Source organism: Scardinius erythrophthalmus, assembly GCF_964197995.2.
Source record: "Scardinius erythrophthalmus genome assembly, chromosome: 24".
NCBI lineage: Eukaryota > Metazoa > Chordata > Actinopteri > Cypriniformes > Leuciscidae > Scardinius > Scardinius erythrophthalmus.
Genome location: NC_138244.1, coordinates 14486835 through 14500750, shown reverse-complemented (window position 1 = coordinate 14500750; position 13916 = coordinate 14486835). Strand labels below are relative to the sequence as shown.

General features: G+C 37.8%; 1 protein-coding gene across 11 annotated transcripts in view; it reads right to left on the bottom strand.

Annotated features, from left to right (window-relative positions):
• ppip5k1b (diphosphoinositol pentakisphosphate kinase 1b) overlaps window positions 1-13916 on the bottom strand; it is a 39595-nt gene continuing 25679 nt past the window's right edge. For all 11 annotated transcript variants that reach the window (XM_081356602.1, XM_081356596.1, XM_081356595.1 and 8 more), the window contains 3 exons: window positions 4270-4407; window positions 3648-3761; window positions 1-804 (listed from right to left, as the gene is read on the bottom strand). In XM_081356602.1, the coding sequence (XP_081212728.1) occupies window positions 710-804; window positions 3648-3761; window positions 4270-4407 (347 nt within the window). In that variant the 3' untranslated portion in view covers window positions 1-709. The remainder of the gene's footprint in view (window positions 805-3647; window positions 3762-4269; window positions 4408-13916) is intronic.

Sequence of the window (13916 nt, the reverse complement as noted above, 5' to 3'; positions counted from 1 at the left end):
CACATTACAGCAATTTTATTAAGTAATACAATTCTCTAAAATTAAATATACTTTTTAAACTTTACAGCGTAAACACAACAGCAGATTGCAAACAGCTGAACATTCTTGAAGAAGTCTATTGCAGCTCATTGGGCACACATTTATTCATTCCCAAACAATACCATTTGCATTTCATAGAATAAAAATACAGCAATTTTCTTTTAAATCTGAAAATATGATCAAACATCTAAAAAAAAAAAAAAAAATCATTAAATAATTGTAAAATACACAAATCAAAGAACAGATTGGAGATTTTCTCGATTGGATCGGATTAAATATTCATATTTCGTGTGGTCTTGTTGGTCTATATGCTCCTTTGGGTATTTATTCGAGTTGCATTATTCTGTGCCATGTAATTACATTGGTGTGGGGTGACAAAAAAAGAAGCACCAGACAATTACTATTGTCTGTAAAGTCTCTGTCTCTCTGCCACTGAATCTGGGATCATAATTACTATCTGACTCCAACGGAAGAGCTAATTACTGGATCCAGAGCTGTATTTGCTGACAGATCAAACTATCAGCTGATGAATCTCGGCCAGAGTTGCTCTGTATTGTTCAGGCAGAAGTGCAGATAGTACGATATTAGCAGCTTACAAGTTATAACTAGGACCATATCAATCTTAAAGTCGATCTCTCTGCAAAACTGATCAAAAGTGTTTCCAAGACATCTACTCGTTGTTGAATCCAAAGTTGGACGAAGACTCTGCTACAGATGGGGACGATGGCCCGGCACTAGATACCGTACTGGAAGGGTCACCGGTGTCTGCACACACAAACATGCAGAGTTAGAGGATTTTCAACAAACATCTTAACCGTCACTCTTACCTATAAGTGTTTATATTAAGCAGTCCACAATAGTTTCTAGCTAAACACGGCAATGGAGATGCAGTTGCTATATGTACGAAATCTCCCACAATTAACTGAACATATCGGACCACTGACTTTTAAACAAGTTTAACATTTACGAAACTAAGCAGCTGTACTACAATATTTGAGTTATGGAGATTTTTAACGGGGACTGATGGACGACTGTTTTTCTGTTTCTATGAGTGTACACACACCGCCGGCGTCCAGCTACGACACCGGTGGATACCTTTATATTTGTCAAACTTCCTGTTCCTGTATGGTGATTAGATTCACTGATTTTGCCACCTTGAACTTAAGCACAAAAGTACAGAATGATGCATCCTGTGTTCGGTGCCTAGACCTGTGTGCTAACCGGCTTTACAGTACTGGAAGCAAGAAATCTAAACCAAACTGGTCCAAAGACAGTTTGAAAATCTATTATTTTAGGGGACAGGGGAAAACACCCAAGCCTGCCGCTATAAACAGTTGATTTTTACAGAATTTTTTATTTGTTGTACATTTTTCTTTTGAATAAAATTACATCTAATTTTAATCAAAAAACATATTTTAGTGAATGAATTAGCAAAATTCAAACAAAACATTAAAACATATATTTATACACTTCTATTGGAAAGTTTGGGGTTGTGCTCTATGAAAGCTCGTTTCCGCCACAGAATAAAACATTTTAAAAGATAATTGCGACTTTTTATCTCACAATTGCGAGTTTACATCTCAGAATTGCGAGATATAAAGTCAGAATTGCGTGAAATAAAGTCGCAATTGCGTGTTATAAAGTCAGAATTGCGAGATATAAAGTCAGAATTGCGTGTTATAAAGTCAGAATTGCGAGATATAAAGTCAGAATTGCGTGTTATAAAGTCAGAATTGCGTGTTATAAAGTCAGAATTGCGAGATATAAAGTCAGAATTGCGTGTTATAAAGTCAGAATTGCGAGATATAAAGTCAGAATTGCGTGTTATAAAGTCAGAATTGCGAGATATAAAGTCAGAATTGCGTGTTATAAAGTCAGAATTCTGACTTTTTTTCTTGCAATTGCGACTTTATATCTCGCAATTCTGACTTTATAACAAGCAATTGCGAATTTATATCTCGCAATTCTGACATCTTTTCTCAGAATTGTGAGATATAAACTCACAATTGTGAGATATAAAGTCAAATTCTAAGGGGACTTTTTTTTTTTTACCACAGAATAGTTTATATCTCACAATTCTGACTTTATAACACAATTGCGACTTTATATCATGCAGTTGCGACTTTATATCATGCAATTCTGACTTTATATCTCGCAATTGCGTCTTTATTTCTCAGAATTGCGACTTTATATCTCGCAATTGCGTCTTTATTTCTCAGAATTGCGACTTTATATCTCAGAATTGCGACTATTTCGCACAATTCTGACTTCATATCTCGCAATTCTGAGAAAAAAAGTCACAATTCTGACTTGATATATCGCAATTCTGAGAAAAAAAGTCACAATTCTGACTTGATATATCGCAGTTGTGAGAAAAAAAGTCAGAATTGTGAGATACAAAGTCGCAATTATTATTATTTATTTATTATTCAGTGGCGGAAACAAGCTTCCATACTTATGCTCATAAAGGCTGCGTTTAGTTGATAAAAAATACAGTAAAAAATAAATAAAAAGCAGAGTTTATCCTTTTTGCGATTCCACTTGGTTCTCATTATAGATTTTCATTATAGAATGTTAACATGCTTTAATGTTAAAAAACCCCAAAAAACATTATTTGCCATATACTGTATTTTATTGCAGCTCCTCTATTCCCAGTCTGTCCGAAACACCCTGATTTCTACAAAGCCCCTCCTTCTGAATAGCTCAGAGTGCTCTGATTGGCCCAGTGCATTGTGATTGGCCAAACACCTCAAGCATGTGTCGGAAATGTAACGATCCTCACCTTAATTCAAACACAGCGTATCCGCAACATGACAAAACTACAATTCACTGAAGCCTTGTCTTCTCTATTTGCGGCATCATGCAAATATTTCACATTGTGACTTGGACGTTTGAGGTAGTAATAGCTGGACTTGGATCGAAGTGTTTGTGAGCATTGTAAATTTGCAATCTTATACATGCACAAACAGATACATTACACACCAAAGCAAAAAGAAAACATTAAAAAGCATCATATGACCCCTTTAAAGCACACTCAAAATTAATCTTTAAAAAAAAACATTCAGACAAACCAGGACCTGCTGGCAGATTCTAAGTATGCGTCTCATCAATCATCATTCACATGACCGCATTTATATAACCGATATCCTGCTGTAGTGCCCTACATAAAAATCCTCATGGAACTAATGTTATGTAACCAAAAACAGAACAATTACACTATTAATCTAAGAGATACATTTGTCTTCCAGCATGTTCCTGGACCTGCTTTCACAAACAATGATATTATAGTAAATGGGTTACAAAGAGGCAGACATAGCAGTGACTAACGCAACCTAGATTTTTACTGAAAGCTGCTGCTAAAGCCCAGACTGAACATAAATCACTAAACTCTCCGGGGAAACTCTGCGGCATTAAAAGCCAACGGTAATCATCTAAATGGTGGAGTTATAAAATAGAATAAACTCGATGACTTATCTACTTTTTGCAGCAAATACGGGGTTTCACATTTCGTCTACATTGAAAGTCCCCTCAAAGTTCCTTCCCCTACTAAAAAACATACAGTGGCGGTACGTTGAAATATATATCATGGTAAAGTGAGGTATACTCACACCAGATGGGTTTTGCAGCCGGTTGGTTCAGCTGGACTGGGGTGGACACTGGGGTCTCCTGACTATCAACATCTATGGATGGCTGGGAGTGTGACTCAAACATGGCAGACAGAGCTAAAGAGAAAAGAAAAGGATATGTGATTTGTACACTACCGGTCAAGAAACATTTCTTATTATTATGTAACATACAGTATAATATCCCTTTTGATCAATTCAATGCATCTTTGTCAGGGGTGCCATAACAGGGGGAAGGTTAGGGCGCTTCCAAGGGCCAAACTCTTGAATGGTATTCTATCATAGTTTCCACAAAAATATTAAGCAGCACAACTATTTTCACCATTGATACTACTAAGAAATGTTGGTCCACTTTACAATAAGGTCTCATTTGTTGACATAAGAGACTTCTTTCAAAAATATACAAAAAAATCTTAATTATTCCAAACATTTGACTGCAAGTGCATATAGCTAAATGTAAAGGCCCATTTAAGATGTTTCAATGTGTTTGGTGTCCATTCAGTGTAAATGAATTATAGTTTATGTAAAAGTGATCAGCATCCTCGTTTAAATTAGATTTGATGATTACCAAGTGTAATAATAAACATGAATGTATCCGTCCACTTACATTTGAGCCTCTTGAATTGTGCCTGACTCCCGTTCTTGCACAGCGCCGTGAGGAACTCGTCCACCTGCTTGAGGGACAGTGAGTTGTGCAGTGTCTCCAGTGGATAGATGGAGGGCACCAGGGAGCAACCTTCAAACCCTGCAGCAGATTCCAAATTCAGTGGCAGCCATCATTACAGATATCCCACAAACACTCTTTGAGCTCTTGTACACGAGACAATCAAGCCAACCTCATGTGACCTACAAGCACTTTATGGCCACACAAACTCAACCCAACACCATTGAGTCATTGGGTATCCAGAACTGTTTTTAGGGGACAACTGCAGCCCAAAATCTCAAAGATGGAACAACAGCACCATGATGCAACTGAAATTGCATTCTACCATGTTGTTGGCTTTGGACACATTAGAATCTTCACAATTAATTTCAGGGAAATTAAAACAAGTTCTAGAACTTTGGTCTACTAAGAAAGTGTTTGGCATCTCGTATGCGGAAAGAATTAGAACGGACTGCTGCAGACTAATAAACCAATTAGGAGCTTTACATGTTTAACTAACTAAAAAAATGGTTTAAATGACACTAATACAGTAGATTGAAGCGAGTTTAATTACTTCTTTGTATGCTAATGTGTTTAGGTTAGCAGTAATGTAACTAGATGATGATAAAGAAAACGCTTAATATTTAAGTGGCACTTTTTCCCAGTTTAATTATGACAAAAAAGAACAAACTCAACCTAGAGGCAGTTTAATTCAGCACTTCATGTGATAAAGGAGATTTGCATATTGTTATCTCTTAAGCTGGGTGCACTGTAATTCTTGTCTGTCCTTTACAATGGTTGGTTATCAGACTGAACAGTGTCCTCCAGTGAACTGTTAACTTGAGAACTTCAGCAAGCGGATCATTCAGTCAGTGCGTTGAATTCCTGAACGAATCAGTCTCGATTTATGAGCGAATCATTTTGTGTTTCCAAGGAAGGAATCAATTGTGTCAGGCTGATTTGTTTTGCATAGCAAATCTAGTCATGCTGTTTGTACACCGCATATGGCAACATCTACAAGCAATAAAACAGTTTGACGACTATGCTATTTTTACTACAGATGAACCAGAACACTATGAATCTTCAATTAAAATACAAAACATAAGCAAATAAGTGATGCACATTCCTGTTCCTTACACATGTTGCATATTATATATATTACATGCTTTCTATTTGAATACAGTTTAAAATGTCATTTATTCCTGTTATGCAAAGCTGAATTTTCAGCAGCCATTATTCCAGTCTTTAGTATCCTACAGATCTTTTGTAACAATAAAAAAGGATTTTATTTCACTTCCTGACCTCAATTTGTCCTTGCTGAATAAAAGTATTAATTTCTTTAAAAGAGAGAGAGAGAGAGAGAGAGAGGGAGAGAGAGAGAGAGCATTAAAACCTTATAACTGTATAAATAATAAATGTGTTAATAAACTATTTTATGAGCAGGATTAATAAAATAAGCAAAATTTCATATTGAACATCAGTGTTGAATCATAATTCATGTTTTACCACTTCATAAATGCAAAACTACGGAAGCGTATTGCATTCACTTGAGGAAAAAAAATCGACTCTGTTTTTCTGAATTAATGAGTTAATTATCTCAGAATTACGAGATAATTTTTCATGAATACATTTTTTTTGCTCTGTTTTTCTGAATTAATGACTTATCTCAGAATTCTGAGATAATTTTTTCTTGAAATAAAAATATTTGCTGTTTTTCTGAATTAATGACTTAATTATCTCAGAATTATGAGATCATTTTTCATAAAAAAAATATTTTGTTCTGTTTTTCTGAATTAACGACTTAATTATCTCAGAATTCTGAGATAATTAAGTCATTAATTCAGAAAAACAGAGCAAATTTTTTTAAATGAAAAATTATCTCATAATTCTGAGATAATTAAGTCGTTAATTCAGAAAAACAGAACAAAATATTTTTTTATGAAAAATGATCTCATAATTCTGAGATAAGTCATTAATTCAGAAAAACAGAGCAAAACATTTTTATTCATGAAAAATTATCTCGTAATTCTGAGATAATTAACTCGTTAATTCAGAAAAACAGAGTAGATTTTTTTTCCTCAAGTGAATGCAATACGCTTCCATACAAAACAGCACTGAAAGCATTTACATTACTTTTACCAATTTCAGGCCTCTTGTGCCTAATTCTTTTTTCTGTTTTGGGAAATGGTAAAATTGCTTTTTCAATTAAGTTAAGTACTCAAAAAAATGTGTAAAAAGGTGCAAGATGGCTTCATAAGAGCATTATACTTACTCTATGCAGACGTCAACATAAGCAAGCGGTCTTCACATTCACCGAGCCATATGTACATGCATGCGGTAAGAAAAGAGGAACAGAGGTTATGAGGTGTTATACAGCAGAAAGAAAGGCCACCGAGTGAAGAAAAGCAAGAAGTCAGATAAAAGAGCAGAGCAGATACAGCTTATGCTATAGCATAAGCTGAAGCCTCACACTTTGCTGCACGTTTACATAAAAAATGGACTAATAAGACCAGAAGCGGGGGAATGACTGAGCAAATGACTAAAGGGCTGACCAGAGAGGCATTCTGGGGGTTTGTGGCCAGCACAGAGCAGGTGGGAGGAGCAGTGGTGTAGGTGGTCAGCAGAGAGCCCAGCTAACAGCTTTACCACCTGATGCTCATCTAAGAGCGCTGAGGGAGAGAAAGATGAAAGACTGAAAGGATGCAAGCGGTGAAGGTTAACAACAAATGTCTGGAGAGAGGAACTCTGGGAAGGTAGAGGAGAGGTGGGAAGGTAAAGAATCGTGTTAGTTTTGAATTGTACTTTTAATTTGTCACTTGTATTTATAAAAGCAAAAATGGGAATTCTGGGAAGGTAGAGGAGAAGAGAGAAGGTAAAGAATAGTGTTCATTTTTGAAAGTATTATTGATTTCTCATTAATGAAGGAATAAATGAATAAATAAACAAACAAAAAAATAGTTTCCTCAAATTTTTTCCATCTCCATGTCCCTTTAGGGGCACCGTAGGAAGGTAAAGAGTACCGTTTATTTGTATTAATGTTATAAGTAAATAAAGTGATTTTAATAAAATGGCAAAGACAGGAATTTTGAGAAGGTAGAGGAGAAGAGAGAAGGTAAAGAATAATGTCAGTATTATTCATTTGTAATACTTGAAGGAATAAAGAAAGAAAAAAAACACTTTAAAAACAGGAATTCTTGGAAGATGGGAATTTGAAGGTAGAGATAGTTTTTAAAAGTAGCCTACCATTATTTTCAGACAGACAGACAGACAGACAGACAGACAGACAGACAGACAGACAGACAGACAGATAGATAGATAGATAGATAGATAGTAGAAAAGTAACATTAATTTCAACAATAATTATAAATAAATTCAACGTTTCAATTTAATAACATCTTTAAAAATGTTAATTTTATAATTAATTATTGAAGATGGGGAGTCAGATTCATAAGCAGAATAATTGATGGTAACAGGAGGAAGAGGAGGGAGAGTAGGAGGGAGAGGGATGAGGTAAGCAAAGATGTGGCAGAGATGGAGGAGGGATGGTGTGGGCCGTAGGGAAGCGAAAGCTTCGGGGATTGAGGAGGGAACTAAACACAGCAGGTTGAGAGGGAACAAAAGGATGACAGTTGGAGGAGGAGGAGGAGGAAGAGAGAGGAAGGAGAGGCACTGGAATGAGAATCCACTGCCTTAACCCCCGCTGAGATGTTTTTACAGGAGTGACTCAGCAACGTATAATTGATGACCAGAAATAAATGTTTTTTGTTTTGTCAAGACCTATTTTCAGAGGCAGTCCGAGTGCAATTAAAGACCATGTAAGAAGCAAAGCCTCCGAACACAGCCTGAAGATTGGGCGAAGCTCTCCGCATTATCAACAAATGTTCAACTTATGCCTTTTCTATTTGAATGAAACATTTGAATGTTTCACATAGCATGCAAAAACTCCTGAAGTTTGTTGTACTTCCAAAATCAGCTGCAACAAGCAGCGATAATCTTGACCTGAAGCAATTTTCCATGCACTTCTGTTCTATGAAAGCTAATTTTACACAACATGCATATAAAACAAACTATCACCTCTGTATTATCTAACTAACGGATATACTTCATCTGTTTTAGACTGAAAAACAGTCCAAATAAATTCCGTAATATTTCCAATTAAAGATAATCACTATTATTTACATAAATAATAATGAAATTACAATCATTTGTAATAAAAACTGGCATTAACAGCGCAAAATGCTAATGATCACAAATTACAATTATTAATAATTACATAAATAATAATATATAAATTACATCAATAGTGCAAAATGCTATTGATGTCAAATTACAAAAAAATACTAATTATTATATAAATAGTAATTTACTAAATTACTAAATTAATGAATTAAATTAAGTGACATCAACAATGCCAAATGGTACCTAAATTATAATTTATCACATAAATACTATAAATTAAAAAATTAATAATAATAAAAAAAATGTAATAATAAATTAAATAAAATAAAAGTGCAAATTCTATTGATGTCAAATATAATTATAGGTATAGTCTTTGTAACACTATAATTATACATTGAAGTATTGAGTAATATTAAGTAACTACGTGTACTATAGGGTTAGGATTTAGTTTGGATTAGGGTCAGTTGCATGTAATTATGCTTAATTTGTAGTTATTACTATAGTAAATACATGTAACATATTATGTAACAATGGCACAGTAAAATAAAGTGTTACCTAATTATATAAATAGTAGGGCTGTCAAACGATTAATCGCGATTAATCGCATCCAAAATAAAAGTTTGTTTTTACATAATACATGTGTGTGTACGGTGTATAATTATTTTCTATATATAAATACACACACATTGTCACGGTTTGGGTTTTGTTTATTGTTCCTGGTTCTTGTCTGTCATGTGATCCCTGTTCTAGTCATGTGATCTTGCCTTGTGTTCCCCTGTCTGTTGTCATGTTGTCATTGGTTGATTGTCTAAATGTTCACAGGTGTTTCTGTTTAGCCACGCCCCCTTGTTATCTTGTTTAGCTTGTCTGTCTGTGTATTTAAGCCCTGTGTTTAGTTCAGTCTTGGTCAGTTCTTGTATATTGTTGCACCATGGTGGTTGTTCTGTTCCCGAGTCTCAGTCCTGAGTTTGTGTAGGAGAAGTTTTGAGTTAATTTAATAAATGACTACTGCACTTGGATCCTGCTTCCTCCTCTGCTTCAACCAAATCATAAGAGAAGAACTGACCACAAAATGGATCCAGCAGTGGTTAGCAACCAGGCCCTGAGGAAATTCCTTTCTTCGTTGTTCCAAGATGGCCAGCCTATTGAGAGGTATGCAAGGGATTTTTTATCTTGCTGTCATCTGGGAGCGTTAGATGACATCCAGCTCATGGACCTGTTTTGGAGTGGGCTGGATGATGAAATTGCTCAATTGATGCCGGAGGACTATACCGGCTGGACCCTAGAAGGGTATGTCAACCTGGCCCTCTCCTTGAGCGGTTTGGCATTTACTGTGAGCTTGGTTGATGAAACACCCTGCGAGCTCACAGTACCCCCAGAGCCCTCACCACTGGTCGCGCCCAGTCCAGAGTTTTCACAGCTCCACGTCCTGTCTGCCAAGCCAGAGTCAGTTCACGTCTCGCCCGCCCGGCCTGGGAATCATCACGTCTTGCCAACCATCAAGCCAGCCACTGGATTGGTCTATGGCCGTCAAGGACTAGTTTCCAGCGTGGCCGATTCCCCGCTGATGTCAGCACGTGCTGCCACGAAGGCCATCGTTCCAGGGTCTCGTCCCGCCGAGCCTGAGCTTCACGTCACGTCTGCCGATCCAGAGACGGTTCACGTCGCTTCTGCTGATCCAGAGACGGTTCACGTCGCTTCTGCTGATCCAGAGACGGTTCACGTCGCTTCTGCTGATCCAGAGACGGTTCACGTCGCTACTGCTGATCCAGAGACGGTTCACGTCGCTTCTGCTGATCCAGAGACGGTTCACGTCGCTTCTGCTGATCTAGAGACGGTTCACGTCGCTTCTGCTGATCTAGAGACGGTTCACGTCGCTTCTGCTGATCTAGAGACGGTTCACGTCGCTTCTGCTGATCCAGAGACGGTTCACGTCGCTTCTGCTGATCCAGAGACGGTTCACGTCGCTTCTGCTGATCCAGAGACGGTTCACGTCGCTTCTGCTGATCCAGAGACGGTTCACGTCGCTTCTGCTGATCCAGAGACGGTTCACGTCGCTTCTGCTGATCTAGAGACGGTTCACGTCGCTTCTGCTGATCCAGAGACGGTTCACGTCGCTTCTGCTGATCCAGAGACGGTTCACGTCGCTTCTGCTGATCCAGAGACGGTTCACGTCGCTTCTGCTGATCCAGAGACGGTTCACGTCGCTTCTGCTGATCCAGAGACGGTTCACGTCGCTTCTGCTGATCCAGAGACGGTTCACGTCGCTTCTGCTGATCCAGAGACGGTTCACGTCACTCCTGCCGATCCAGAGCTTCACGCCAGTCCAGCCGAGCCTGCACTTCACGCCAGTTCAGAGCCCTCTTCGCCGCTGGTCCTGCCCAGCTCAGAGCCCTCTTCGCCGCTGGTCCTGCCCAGCTCAGAGCCCTCTTCGCCGCTGGTCCTGCCCAGTCCTGACCTGCCTTCACCGCCTGTCTCATCCAGCCCTGACACGCCTTCGCCACCGGACTCCTCCTACCCGGCGCCTAAGTCCGTTAACTTCCCCAAGAAAATTTTGGGGGGGGGCAATAAGCCTTCACCGCCATGGTCACCCGAAGGGTGCTCACCGCCAGGGTCTCCCGAAGGGTCGTCTCCGCCCTGGCCGCCTGAAGGGTCGCCTGCACTGCCTGATCCGTCCTGGCCTCCAGTCCTGCTACAGTCTCCAGGCCCTCTGCTGCTCCACGGGCCTGGCCCTCCATCCCGCCCCCGAGACCGCCTCCGCTTCACCGCCCTCATGAACTTTTTGTTATTTTTATGGGCGTCAGGAGCCGCCCATAGGGGGAGGGCTATGTCACGGTTTGGGTTTTGTTTATTGTTCCTGGTTCTTGTCTGTCATGTGATCCCTGTTCTAGTCATGTGATCTTGCCTTGTGTTCCCCTGTCTGTTGTCATGTTGTCATTGGTTGATTGTCTAAATGTTCACAGGTGTTTCTGTTTAGCCACGCCCCCTTGTTATCTTGTTTAGCTTGTCTGTCTGTGTATTTAAGCCCTGTGTTTAGTTCAGTCTTGGTCAGTTCTTGTATATTGTTGCACCATGGTGGTTGTTCTGTTCCCGAGTCTCAGTCCTGAGTTTGTGTAGGAGAAGTTTTGAGTTAATTTAATAAATGACTACTGCACTTGGATCCTGCTTCCTCCTCTGCTTCAACCAAATCATAACACACATGCATGTATATATTTAAGAAATATTTGCATGTATATACTGTGTATATATATTTATATTATATATATAAATATTTTTTATATAAATAACACATTTTCTTAAATATATATATGCATGTGTGTGTATTTATATATAGAAAATAATTATACTCCGTACACAGACATAAATTATGTAAACACAAACTTTTATTTTGGATGCGATTAATCGCACGAAATCGTTAATAAATAGTAATTCAATAAAATTACACAATTGATAATAAATAAAATGACTGACATCAAAAATGCAACACGCTTAGGTAGTCGAAAGCTCACAATTTCGCATTGAAGTCACAGAAATTCTGAATCCTGGGTGACTGTGCTTTATTTCTCAGGTTAGCAGGCCGCATCTGATTGTGTTTATTTAGTGATTTTATTGACTTGATCCCCTTCTTAAATGGGCCAGTCCTACACTTTTCTCACATTAAATCGGACAGTAGGCCAACAAGTTCAACTGCATCATCCATTACAGCCTGCAACTCCACTATAAATCACAATTCAAAACCTAGTCCTAATGCACTGCTAACACTATATCAGTGGAAAAACTGGATTTTTTATTTGTGCTGACAGCATGTCAATAGACAATCTTCCTCAGTCTTGTCAAATATGTTAAAAGACCGGAAAAATTACTGACACGTGTTGATAGGGAACACACGGCTGGCCTCACTGGGCTTTTAGATTTGTGGATAAAATGTGTTTCCCTCAAGCAGTGTTAAACTGTCACATGAAATGAGCAGTGTTTGATGACTTCAACTCTTCGCTGGGCTGTACTGTGTTGAGAAAAATACTTCAAATTTAACCTCACCAAAACCCAACTGAACTAAATTCCCTACAGAGACACAAACATTCAAAAATGACAGAAAAAAAGGCTAAAAAAAGTCTAGTGCTAAACATTTGCTTCATTTTATAAGGGCTCAGTCCATCAGCAACAGACTTTTTTGATGAGCAAACTTGGAATGAGTATAATGATCATCTTAAACATTGTATCTCAAAAGGCAAAACTAAGCAAACATCAAATGCTTGTAAACACTAACTGAAGCTTTGACACATAAATGGCAGCTTCTTCTTGACAAGATTAACAGGATAAGAAACAATCAATAAGAAAGAACATGCAAATATAATGACCCACATACAACATTCTGGTTTGTTAAAAAATCATAATCTTCATAAATGTCATTGCAATCAAGATAAAAAAATAAAAGAAAGATGTTAACCCTCACCCCCATTAGCAACTATGATCATCATGCAAAGTTATTTGATCACTGTATCCAAATTACAATAAATATATTTGAACACTGCAAAAAACAAAAAACTTTTTGTCTTGTTTTATAGTTAAAATATATAAATATCCTTAAAATGAGTTTTCAGAGAATACTGTATATTGTTTTTAAGCATAAATTAAAATAAGAAAAAACAACAATGTATATTCTCTGAAAATGTATTAATATATTCAATATCTCAAATAAAATTTTTTTTTAAGAATGTTTTGATATTTTAAAGAGGCCATATTACGCCCTTTTCAAAGTCTTGTTTATGTTTTTGGGGTGTACTAGAATAGGTGTCATTCTTGAATGTTCAAAAACACCTTATTTTTCACATATTCTACATTGTTGCAGCACCTCTATTCCCAGTCTGTCAGAAACGCTCTGTTTCGGTCTCTATGAAGCCCCTCCTTCCAAAAAGCGCAATGTGCTCTGATTGGTCGGCTGGATCAGTGTGTTGTGATTGGTCAACTGCTTAGAGCTCGTTGTCACGCATCTTACCATTACCGCGAGTTTCAACAAACTACTAAACGCGACTCAACCAGGCCCCCGCCCCCCCCTTTTTGCGTATGCCTTGGGCGGTAATTTATTTAAATGAGGAATATTGTGACTTGAACCAACAATCGAGGCAACAGTGCGCACTGATATAGAGATAAACTCCCTTTAGAGTGACTTTTGACCTTTTTCATAATCAAACAGCAACATTACACACTAAAGAAAGTTGAAAAAGTAAAAAAGCATAATAGGTCTTCTTTAATTTTAAGATTTTTGCACTTAAAGTAATGCATAAGTTATGTGATCATTAAAGGAGTAATGGTGGTGAAAGGGTTAACCATTTCTAAATGAAGTGGATCAACATGAAATGTGGTCACACAAACAACAATATATCGAGAGATATATTCGGTACACAACCCATGCATCTAGCCAATCAGAAGGA